Genomic DNA, 12,155 nt, shown 5'->3' on the forward strand with positions numbered 1-12,155 from the left:
AGGAATAAAGACTTATGACTTAGGATTTAGACACCTTCAATGTTGACAATAATAACTCTAGAATCGTAGGACAAGATAATATAGTGTGGAGCAATGCACACCAAAAAACTAATCCTTTGTCATAGTAAAATCACTTTGTCTATGCCTTTGACAATTTTTTTCAAAAGCATGTGGACTTTGTAGACTATATCACAGACATTATGACACTGCATCTGCATCACAAGTTGACATCAACGACAACACTATGCATATTGCCAACACAATTTGCATTGTTATTACTTTGAAGCAGAACAATAACTATAAGCAATTAAGTCACATACAAAGATAACCAAAAAAAAGAAATTATTGAAATTTGATGTATCATTTAAGATTTACGAGTAGGTCAAAAGCTCTTTTTTTTCAACATTAACCCTGATTAAAAAAAAAAAAAGATATTACTGCCTACAAAATAATTCATCCATGTTAAAAATCAAGGTATCAGTTTAAGATATTCCTTCACATATTTTATTAGTTTGTTTTTCTATTCACAAGAGGAAGTCAAGTCAATGAGCGAGCCCACTTTTCTTATGTGAATAAGTTTTTCCGAGTCCATCACGAAGATTCCATTGTCCTGTCATTGTCATGGATTAGAAAAAATTAAGTGAATAAATTAATTTCTTCCGCCTTTTACCAAAGAATAAGTTCATGTGAAGTCACTTCACCAACCCTTGGATTCCCATGCTAATTTAATTGCAGGTGGTTTTTTTTTCATTTCTCCTTCTAATGATGCTTTGTGATTCTCATCAATTTAAGCTTTTAATGCTTGACAGCGAATTAATCTAATTGGCCTTAGCTGCTTTCTACCTGCAAAGTCACTTTCACCCTTGGATTCCGATGCTAGCTAGTTCAACTGCCCGCGGTTTCGTACGCAACTCTGCCACTCACTCTACGCGTTTCAATTGAGCTTCCAATGCTTGACGGCGAATAACAGCCTTTATACAGCTCCAGATCCACGTCCACAGCTCTCTTTCAGCGGATACCGGCGAATTTTCTTTCTCCTGCCAATTTCAGTGATCGATTTCTTTCTCTCTGCCTCTCGGATATTAGCCTTTCCATTAGGCTTCTACAACATATTCTATTTGTTGCTGTCGATTCAGCGATTGGTCTCTGCCTATTTTCCTGTAAAATTCAATTCCATGGGAAACTATGTCAGTTCAAATTCTTGCACTACAACAGATCCACAGGGGCAGATTGAGCAGGGGATTTCTTCCACTTCCACAGCCCTGCGGCGTCAGATGGAGGTGGGAGTCTCTTCCACTTCCAGTTCTCGGCAAGATAAGAGAGACCCACAAAACCCCCTCCATGGAATTACGCCGCAAGCATCTTATCACACATCTGATCTGGTTGGATTGCGGGTTCTTCTAGATTCTTCCACTTCCACAGCTCTGCAGCGTCAGATGAAGTTGGGAGAGTCTTTCCCTTCCAGTGCTTGGGAGGATAAGAGAGTGCCAGAAAACCCGTTTGATGAAATTACACCGAAAGCATCTTCATCATTGTGCCCAGTAATGAAGAAGGGGTCATGGGATGTCTTTATTAATCATCGCGGTTGTGATACCAAGCTCAATTTAGCCAGCGCTATCTATCACACCCTAGATCTGGTTAACATACGTGCTTTTCTGGATAAAGAAGAGCTCGACTTGGGAGATCCTATACCGGAAGAAATAAAGGAGGCAATGAAAACTGCCCAACTTCATATTGCTATTTTCTCCGAGAATTATGCTCAGTCTCCATGGTGTCTGGCCGAGCTATCCTATATGCGCAAAACTGGCACTCCAATTCTTCCTGTGTTCTATCATGTTCAGCCCAATGATCTCCGATGGGTGCGCGGAGGCAAAGGATGTTATGCTCCTGCGTTTTCCCAATACGAAAAGAAGGGCAGGTATTCCTCAAGAACGCTGGATGAGTGGAAAGCGGCACTAGAAACAGTCTCAAATCTCTCTGGCCACGTGCTCAACAGCAGTAATGGGTAAGAATCCAAATATCCTGCCTCTCCCCTTTATCAAATCATTTCCATTTATGTTTCATCATATTTATTTTTGGTTGTAAATGTTCAGCGATGAAGGGATGTTGTTGAAGACCATAGTGAATTCTACTTTAACAATGCTAAAAAGAGAGCCGTTGGAGGTAGCCAAACATCCAGTTGGAATGGATGAAATCGTAGGTGACTTTGAGAGAAGTCAAAAAAAATGTTTTGAGAGTGAGCAGCAAGTAAAGATTGTAGGGATTGTAGGGTTTGGGGGCTCTGGTAAAACTACAATCGCAACAGAGCTTTACAATAGAAAAAGTTATTCCTTCAATTGCTCCAGTTTTCTGCATGATGTGCGAGATGCCGCATCCAAAAATGCTTTGCATACCAAGCAGAACAAACTGCTGGCTGACCTCCGTATTCAAACTAAATCATTTGACAACGTGAAGGATGGCAAGATAATTCTAGAAAAAAACTTGACATCTCTTCGCATGCTCGTAGTTTTGGATGATGTAGATCACGCTGACCAAGTCGATGCTCTGTTGCCACCAAAGGAGAGTCTCGGATCAGGTAGTCTGATCATTGTTACGACACGTGAAGGGAAGGTCCTTAAAAATTGTGGCATCACCTCCATTTACAAAATGCAACCCCTGGATTCTTTTCATGCCAAGCAGCTCTTCTGCTGGCATGCCTTCTTACAACCTGACCCACTAAAAGAGTTTGAAGGTTTAGTTGAAAAATACATGGATGTTTGCCGTGGGTTGCCTTTGTCTTTGAAGGTCATTGGAGGACAGCTTTACGGCCAAAGTTCCGAGGATTATTGGGTCTCTCAGCACGATAAGATCAAGAGGATATTGCCCATGGAAATTTTGCAGAGGCTGAGAGTAAGTTACGATGCCCTCGATGAAGAGGAGAAAGAAATATTTTTGGATATTGCATGTTTCTTTATTGGTGAAAGAAAAAGCTCGGCAATTGCCCTGTGGGATGGATCAGGCTGGAGCGGCCTACATAGCTGGGAAATGCTTCACAACAAGTGCCTTGTTGAGCTGGATGGGGAAGAGTGTATAAGGATGCATGATCATCTTAGGGATTTAGGAAGAGAAATTGCAAAGAAACACTCACCATCTCGAATCTGGTTTCAGAGGCAGAGCATGGACATTCAGGTAAAATTAAATCTTTCCTCTCATTGATCTTATAGCATGGAAACCTTGTTTGTTTGGCAAGTCTCTTTTCTTTTCTCTCTCCCTCGTTAAATTGAAGTTATCTTGTTGCTCTTTCCACTTTAGCAAGGAATGTCGGTTCGAGGAATAGATGTCAACATAAATCCTTATCTAAATGACACGCCGTCCAAGGAGTACATGGAGATGATCAGAATATCAAATGTCAGGGTTGGATTACAAATTCTTACTGTTACAGAAAATGATTTAACCCAAGAATGTGGGGGGCTATTCAGAGGCCTTTTGTGGCTTCCTTCACCAGCTATATTTTAAAATAGACAAAAGACCTGAAATTCGTTATACTCATATACTCCAGCCATAATAATAAATACTCCATGAGTTGAAAATATAACAATTTCTTATTGCATTTTTTGCTAGTCTATTTGCTTCAACATTCCCTTCTCGATATACATGGCTTATTATAAAGTCTTCTAGTTTTATAATTAAAACTAGAAGACTTTATAAGACTTTACAAATCTCTCTGGCCACGTGCTCAACAGCAGTAATGGGTAAGAATCCAAATATCCTGCCTCTCCCCTTTATCAAATCATTTCCATTTATGTTTCATCATATTTATTTTTGGTTGTAAATGTTCAGCGATGAAGGGATGTTGTTGAAGACCATAGTGAATTCTACTTTAACAATGCTAAAAAGAGAGCCGTTGGAGGTAGCCAAACATCCAGTTGGAATGGATGAAATCGTAGGTGACTTTGAGAGAAGTCAAAAAAAATGTTTTGAGAGTGAGCAGCAAGTAAAGATTGTAGGGATTGTAGGGTTTGGGGGCTCTGGTAAAACTACAATCGCAACAGAGCTTTACAATAGAAAAAGTTATTCCTTCAATTGCTCCAGTTTTCTGCATGATGTGCGAGATGCCGCATCCAAAAATGCTTTGCATACCAAGCAGAACAAACTGCTGGCTGACCTCCGTATTCAAACTAAATCATTTGACAACGTGAAGGATGGCAAGATAATTCTAGAAAAAAACTTGACATCTCTTCGCATGCTCGTAGTTTTGGATGATGTAGATCACGCTGACCAAGTCGATGCTCTGTTGCCACCAAAGGAGAGTCTCGGATCAGGTAGTCTGATCATTGTTACGACACGTGAAGGGAAGGTCCTTAAAAATTGTGGCATCACCTCCATTTACAAAATGCAACCCCTGGATTCTTTTCATGCCAAGCAGCTCTTCTGCTGGCATGCCTTCTTACAACCTGACCCACTAAAAGAGTTTGAAGGTTTAGTTGAAAAATACATGGATGTTTGCCGTGGGTTGCCTTTGTCTTTGAAGGTCATTGGAGGACAGCTTTACGGCCAAAGTTCCGAGGATTATTGGGTCTCTCAGCACGATAAGATCAAGAGGATATTGCCCATGGAAATTTTGCAGAGGCTGAGAGTAAGTTACGATGCCCTCGATGAAGAGGAGAAAGAAATATTTTTGGATATTGCATGTTTCTTTATTGGTGAAAGAAAAAGCTCGGCAATTGCCCTGTGGGATGGATCAGGCTGGAGCGGCCTACATAGCTGGGAAATGCTTCACAACAAGTGCCTTGTTGAGCTGGATGGGGAAGAGTGTATAAGGATGCATGATCATCTTAGGGATTTAGGAAGAGAAATTGCAAAGAAACACTCACCATCTCGAATCTGGTTTCAGAGGCAGAGCATGGACATTCAGGTAAAATTAAATCTTTCCTCTCATTGATCTTATAGCATGGAAACCTTGTTTGTTTGGCAAGTCTCTTTTCTTTTCTCTCTCCCTCGTTAAATTGAAGTTATCTTGTTGCTCTTTCCACTTTAGCAAGGAATGTCGGTTCGAGGAATAGATGTCAACATAAATCCTTATCTAAATGACACGCCGTCCAAGGAGTACATGGAGATGATCAGGATATCAAATGTCAGGGTTGGATTACAAATTCTTACTGTTACAGAAAATGATTTAACCCAAGAATGTGGGGGGCTATTCAGAGGCCTTTTGTGGCTTCCTTCACCAGCTATATTTTAAAATAGACAAAAGACCTGAAATTCGTTATACTCATATACTCCAGCCATAATAATAAATACTCCATGAGTTGAAAATATAACAATTTCTTATTGCATTTTTTGCTAGTCTATTTGCTTCAACATTCCCTTCTCGATATACATGGCTTATTATAAAGTCTTCTAGTTTTATAATTAAAACTAGAAGACTTTATAAGACTTTACAAATCTCTCTGGCCACGTGCTCAACAGCAGTAATGGGTAAGAATCCAAATATCCTGCCTCTCCCCTTTATCAAATCATTTCCATTTATGTTTCATCATATTTATTTTTGGTTGTAAATGTTCAGCGATGAAGGGATGTTGTTGAAGACCATAGTGAATTCTACTTTAACAATGCTAAAAAGAGAGCCGTTGGAGGTAGCCAAACATCCAGTTGGAATGGATGAAATCGTAGGTGACTTTGAGAGAAGTCAAAAAAAATGTTTTGAGAGTGAGCAGCAAGTAAAGATTGTAGGGATTGTAGGGTTTGGGGGCTCTGGTAAAACTACAATCGCAACAGAGCTTTACAATAGAAAAAGTTATTCCTTCAATTGCTCCAGTTTTCTGCATGATGTGCGAGATGCCGCATCCAAAAATGCTTTGCATACCAAGCAGAACAAACTGCTGGCTGACCTCCGTATTCAAACTAAATCATTTGACAACGTGAAGGATGGCAAGATAATTCTAGAAAAAAACTTGACATCTCTTCGCATGCTCGTAGTTTTGGATGATGTAGATCACGCTGACCAAGTCGATGCTCTGTTGCCACCAAAGGAGAGTCTCGGATCAGGTAGTCTGATCATTGTTACGACACGTGAAGGGAAGGTCCTTAAAAATTGTGGCATCACCTCCATTTACAAAATGCAACCCCTGGATTCTTTTCATGCCAAGCAGCTCTTCTGCTGGCATGCCTTCTTACAACCTGACCCACTAAAAGAGTTTGAAGGTTTAGTTGAAAAATACATGGATGTTTGCCGTGGGTTGCCTTTGTCTTTGAAGGTCATTGGAGGACAGCTTTACGGCCAAAGTTCCGAGGATTATTGGGTCTCTCAGCACGATAAGATCAAGAGGATATTGCCCATGGAAATTTTGCAGAGGCTGAGAGTAAGTTACGATGCCCTCGATGAAGAGGAGAAAGAAATATTTTTGGATATTGCATGTTTCTTTATTGGTGAAAGAAAAAGCTCGGCAATTGCCCTGTGGGATGGATCAGGCTGGAGCGGCCTACATAGCTGGGAAATGCTTCACAACAAGTGCCTTGTTGAGCTGGATGGGGAAGAGTGTATAAGGATGCATGATCATCTTAGGGATTTAGGAAGAGAAATTGCAAAGAAACACTCACCATCTCGAATCTGGTTTCAGAGGCAGAGCATGGACATTCAGGTAAAATTAAATCTTTCCTCTCATTGATCTTATAGCATGGAAACCTTGTTTGTTTGGCAAGTCTCTTTTCTTTTCTCTCTCCCTCGTTAAATTGAAGTTATCTTGTTGCTCTTTCCACTTTAGCAAGGAATGTCGGTTCGAGGAATAGATGTCAACATAAATCCTTATCTAAATGACACGCCGTCCAAGGAGTACATGGAGATGATCAGGATATCAAATGTCAGGGTTGGATTACAAATTCTTACTGTTACAGAAAATGATTTAACCCAAGAATGTGGGGGGCTATTCAGAGGCCTTTTGTGGCTTCCTTCACCAGCTATATTTTAAAATAGACAAAAGACCTGAAATTCGTTATACTCATATACTCCAGCCATAATAATAAATACTCCATGAGTTGAAAATATAACAATTTCTTATTGCATTTTTTGCTAGTCTATTTGCTTCAACATTCCCTTCTCGATATACATGGCTTATTATAAAGTCTTCTAGTTTTATAATTAAAACTAGAAGACTTTATAAGACTTTACAAATCTCTCTGGCCACGTGCTCAACAGCAGTAATGGGTAAGAATCCAAATATCCTGCCTCTCCCCTTTATCAAATCATTTCCATTTATGTTTCATCATATTTATTTTTGGTTGTAAATGTTCAGCGATGAAGGGATGTTGTTGAAGACCATAGTGAATTCTACTTTAACAATGCTAAAAAGAGAGCCGTTGGAGGTAGCCAAACATCCAGTTGGAATGGATGAAATCGTAGGTGACTTTGAGAGAAGTCAAAAAAAATGTTTTGAGAGTGAGCAGCAAGTAAAGATTGTAGGGATTGTAGGGTTTGGGGGCTCTGGTAAAACTACAATCGCAACAGAGCTTTACAATAGAAAAAGTTATTCCTTCAATTGCTCCAGTTTTCTGCATGATGTGCGAGATGCCGCATCCAAAAATGCTTTGCATACCAAGCAGAACAAACTGCTGGCTGACCTCCGTATTCAAACTAAATCATTTGACAACGTGAAGGATGGCAAGATAATTCTAGAAAAAAACTTGACATCTCTTCGCATGCTCGTAGTTTTGGATGATGTAGATCACGCTGACCAAGTCGATGCTCTGTTGCCACCAAAGGAGAGTCTCGGATCAGGTAGTCTGATCATTGTTACGACACGTGAAGGGAAGGTCCTTAAAAATTGTGGCATCACCTCCATTTACAAAATGCAACCCCTGGATTCTTTTCATGCCAAGCAGCTCTTCTGCTGGCATGCCTTCTTACAACCTGACCCACTAAAAGAGTTTGAAGGTTTAGTTGAAAAATACATGGATGTTTGCCGTGGGTTGCCTTTGTCTTTGAAGGTCATTGGAGGACAGCTTTACGGCCAAAGTTCCGAGGATTATTGGGTCTCTCAGCACGATAAGATCAAGAGGATATTGCCCATGGAAATTTTGCAGAGGCTGAGAGTAAGTTACGATGCCCTCGATGAAGAGGAGAAAGAAATATTTTTGGATATTGCATGTTTCTTTATTGGTGAAAGAAAAAGCTCGGCAATTGCCCTGTGGGATGGATCAGGCTGGAGCGGCCTACATAGCTGGGAAATGCTTCACAACAAGTGCCTTGTTGAGCTGGATGGGGAAGAGTGTATAAGGATGCATGATCATCTTAGGGATTTAGGAAGAGAAATTGCAAAGAAACACTCACCATCTCGAATCTGGTTTCAGAGGCAGAGCATGGACATTCAGGTAAAATTAAATCTTTCCTCTCATTGATCTTATAGCATGGAAACCTTGTTTGTTTGGCAAGTCTCTTTTCTTTTCTCTCTCCCTCGTTAAATTGAAGTTATCTTGTTGCTCTTTCCACTTTAGCAAGGAATGTCGGTTCGAGGAATAGATGTCAACATAAATCCTTATCTAAATGACACGCCGTCCAAGGAGTACATGGAGATGATCAGAATATCAAATGTCAGGGTTGGATTACAAATTCTTACTGTTACAGAAAATGATTTAACCCAAGAATGTGGGGGGCTATTCAGAGGCCTTTTGTGGCTTCGATGGTATAGTTTTAAGCATAGATGTATTCCATCGTGGCTCTCACTCGAGAACATTAGAGTTCTAGAGTTTATCTATCCTGAGAAATTGGAAGCATTATGGGAGGATAAACATGTAAGAAATTTGCTTTTAAATATTTTTCAATTAAAATGAATGCAGTTTGCTTAAATGTTTTTAAATAATAGAACTGAAAATTGGTTGTGCGCAGCCTCCATTACAATTGAGAGAGCTTCTAATTGGTGGTGCCGACAAACTCCAAATTCCCAGGTCAATAGGCAGTCTGAGACATTTGAAAAGACTATCCATCGACTCAAAGCAACTATCGGGCCTGCCAGAAGAGTTTTGTCTACTTCACTCGCTGGAGCATCTCGACTTAAGCGGATGCTCGAGGCTATCAAGTCTACCAAACCATTTTGGGGATTTGGTAAACCTGCGGTATTTAGATTTTCAATTGTGTTTCTGTTTAGAGACGTTACCTCTGTCTTTTAAGCAGCTGACACAACTTGAACATCTCGATTTATGCTCTTGTTCCGAGCTCACCTTAGAGTCAGATATTCTGGAAAACATAACGAGCCTCAAGCATTTTGCTGTTTCAGGGTGCAGCAAGCTAGAAGTAGTGCCTCGCGGTATAACAAATCAGGCTTCTCTGAGAAGTCTCATATTTTTAGATATGAAAAGTTTAGGGGAATTACCAGCTAGCATTGGTCAACTAAGCAAATTGGAAGTGCTCGAAATTAGTAACTGTCCAATGTTGAGGAGGTTGCCAACTTCTTTGGGAAACTTGTCCAGCTTGGCCACTCTTAGACTTGAATTCTGTGAGAGTTTGGAATCTCTGCCAATAGAAGTTAGACAGCTGTGTAGCCTTCAGACTCTTTCGGTAGTTGCGTGTGGAAAGGTATATGAGATGCCGAGTTTGGCAGGATTAGTTTCCTTAGGAAATCTTCATGTCAGTCATTGCCCTGAAATAAAGAAAATAGAAGGATTGGCAGGATTAGTTTCCTTAGAAAATCTTCATGTCAGTGATTGCTCTGAAATAAAGAAAATACATTTGGCAGGATTAATTTCCTCAGGAAATCTTCATGTCAGTGATTGCCCTGAAATAAAGGAAATACATTTGGCAGGATTAATTTCTTTAGGAAATCTTCATGTCAGTGATTGCCCTGCAATAAAGAAAATACATTTGGCAGGATTAATTTCCTTACGAAATCTTCATGTCAGTGATTGCCCTGAAATAAAGGAAATACATTTGGCAGGATTAATTTCCTTACGAAATCTTCATGTCAGTGATTGCCCTGAAATAAAGAAAATACATTTGGCAGGATTAATTTCCTCAGGAAATCTTCATGTCAGTGATTGCCCTGCAATAAAGAAAATACATTTGACAGGATTAATTTCCTTAGGAAATCTTCATGTCAGGAGTCAACAGACTGGATGGCACCGGGTATCAACAGACTGGATGGCACCGGGTATCAACAGTTTGCGGGGCATGGAGAGATTGCGGATGGTGAAGCTGAAAGCAAACTACCTATCAGCTTTTGAAGCTTGCATTCAAAGTATAGAGATCGAGGTAATACAGGTTGCTTAAAATATGGAATTGTTATTGTAAAATTAAATTGTTTTGTGTTCGCTGAAGTGTTTTGCCACTGAATTGCAGAAGTGGCCATCGAAAATGACAATATATGGCCGAATATTCTCTTCTCGTGTTATGTCAATTTTGACTTCGTTCACTTTTCCTGGTCTTGCCGTGGCTGACTCATTGGAGGAAGTTAGCTCTCACCAGTGCAGTTTGACCTGCGAGAATACAAATCTCGTCCGTAGCGAGTCAAGGATTTTTCCTTCGCTTAGTGATTCCATAATGTTGTTGGAGGGAGAATGGATAGTGATAAGAGTCTTGACGGACGTTACCGCTCTTATTAAGGACGGCGGCCGCTCTCTTCAAGCATCATTGGAAGATGACGACACTCTACGACCTTTTGGTGGGAGGTTAATGGTAGGAGAGAGAGGCAGCGTTGTTGAATGTTTTAAGCAACTCTTCCAAACTCTTTGCCAGGAAACTCTTTGCCAGGTTACATCTATGAGCTGATATTATTGTTATCAATGTGAAACTTTTAGTATTAATGTTGCACTTTTATTTTTCTAGCATTAATTGTAGGTTGTTAATTGTAGGAGAGAGACAGCATTGAATGTTTTAAATAACTCTTCCAAACTCTTTGCCAGGTTACATCTATGAGCTGATATTATTGTTATTAATTTGGAATTTTTTTTAGTATTAATGTTGTACTTTTATTTTTCATTAATCAATAGAAATTAGGAAGTATCATATATTGTATATTTTTGTGGATGTTAAAGTTGATATAAATGATATTAGATAGTATAATATTTTTTAATAATTTTTTATCATACATGCATTGATCTGATATGATGTGCAAATCTATTTCATTTTTGATGTATCAATTTCTATTGTTCTTTAAAATTTTGGTATTTTCTCACTTTGACATTCTCATTCATATCTAATATAAAAACTACCATAGGTGTGTTAATTTTAATCGCTAGTTGCAATGAAATTTGTTACATCTCCCTTCATGTAAGAACTACCGTATAAAGAATGGCCTCCCATAGTATACCACTTCAAAAAAACAAAAGACGTACCTCCATATTAATTATCAACACTGTTAGATTTAACCATTAGGGTCTCTTTCACATCATGTGAGTCTAATATTAAAGAGAGGAGGCACTAAGAATACAAATATTATATGACGAGTTTATCACCACTCAAAAAATAAAAAAACCCAAACATAGTTCATGGGAGACTTAAACTTTTATCTATTCCTTTTTATCAGTTATCTATTCCTTAGATAAAGTATATTATGGTTTAGAATTTCATTTTTAAAATAATTAAAATGGGCCCACTTAAACTTCTTTTCATTTTCTTTTTCTTTTTAAATAACCATATCTCTCTTTTTATATATATTATATTAGAATAATATTTTTAGGGTAAATATAGTATAAAAATTTATTACATGATATAAATAATTTTATGAAAATTCTTTCTAGAATGGATTTAGTAAAAGTAAGAAGTTAAAATTCTATTATTTAGAAATATAATTTAAATTTATATTATTCATTTATTTGAAAATTTAGATTAGATTTCTATTATTTATTTATATATTACATAATCTAATCTAAATTAATTTTATTCACTTCTTAGTTAATATAAGATAAGTTAGAACAATTATTTTTCCTTACAATTGATTAAGTAATTGGAAGTTTATATGCATTCTAACATAAAGTGACTAGTATAGGTTGCATACTTTAGGAATAGCTAAGGTATAAAAGGTAGATTGATGTAGAAGAATTTATGGAATTATGAATTAGGGCCAATTGGTAGGAGGGGGTGTGTTGAGTGAGCAAAATTTTAACAAGGGCATCTTTTCATATAAAATATCTCTCATATTCTCATGGAGAAGCAATCCATAGACACCTAATAAATCAAACTTGAGTAA

At 38.4% G+C, this 12,155-nt stretch overlaps 4 protein-coding genes across 4 annotated transcripts; all 4 read left to right on the forward strand.

The window, feature by feature from the left end:
• The first annotated feature begins 839 nt into the window (after positions 1-839).
• LOC131855996 (disease resistance protein Roq1-like) lies at positions 840-3,495 on the forward strand. The gene is made up of 3 exons (XM_059207047.1): positions 840-2,005; positions 2,094-3,168; positions 3,292-3,495. The coding sequence occupies exons 1-3, from the start codon at positions 1,176-1,178 to the stop codon at positions 3,493-3,495; spliced, it is 2,109 nt and encodes a 702-aa protein (XP_059063030.1). The 5' UTR covers positions 840-1,175.
• A 204-nt stretch (positions 3,496-3,699) lies between these two features.
• On the forward strand, positions 3,700-5,221 carry LOC131855997 (disease resistance protein Roq1-like). The gene is made up of 3 exons (XM_059207048.1): positions 3,700-3,731; positions 3,820-4,894; positions 5,018-5,221. Exons 2-3 carry the CDS (start codon positions 3,830-3,832, stop codon positions 5,219-5,221), a joined length of 1,269 nt encoding a protein of 422 aa, XP_059063031.1. The 5' UTR covers positions 3,700-3,731; positions 3,820-3,829.
• Positions 5,222-5,425: 204 nt separating this feature from the next.
• On the forward strand, positions 5,426-6,947 carry LOC131855998 (disease resistance protein Roq1-like). The gene is made up of 3 exons (XM_059207049.1): positions 5,426-5,457; positions 5,546-6,620; positions 6,744-6,947. Exons 2-3 carry the CDS (start codon positions 5,556-5,558, stop codon positions 6,945-6,947), a joined length of 1,269 nt encoding a protein of 422 aa, XP_059063032.1. The 5' UTR covers positions 5,426-5,457; positions 5,546-5,555.
• A 204-nt stretch (positions 6,948-7,151) lies between these two features.
• LOC131069243 (disease resistance protein RPV1) lies at positions 7,152-10,902 on the forward strand. Its single transcript, XM_059207573.1, has 5 exons — positions 7,152-7,183; positions 7,272-8,346; positions 8,470-8,766; positions 8,861-10,219; positions 10,307-10,902. The coding sequence occupies exons 2-5, from the start codon at positions 7,282-7,284 to the stop codon at positions 10,733-10,735; spliced, it is 3,150 nt and encodes a 1,049-aa protein (XP_059063556.1). The 5' UTR covers positions 7,152-7,183; positions 7,272-7,281; the 3' UTR covers positions 10,736-10,902.
• The last annotated feature ends 1,253 nt before the right edge of the window (positions 10,903-12,155 follow it).

Source organism: Cryptomeria japonica, chromosome 6 (genome assembly GCF_030272615.1).
Source record: "Cryptomeria japonica chromosome 6, Sugi_1.0, whole genome shotgun sequence".
Taxonomy (NCBI): Eukaryota; Viridiplantae; Streptophyta; class Pinopsida; order Cupressales; family Cupressaceae; genus Cryptomeria; species Cryptomeria japonica.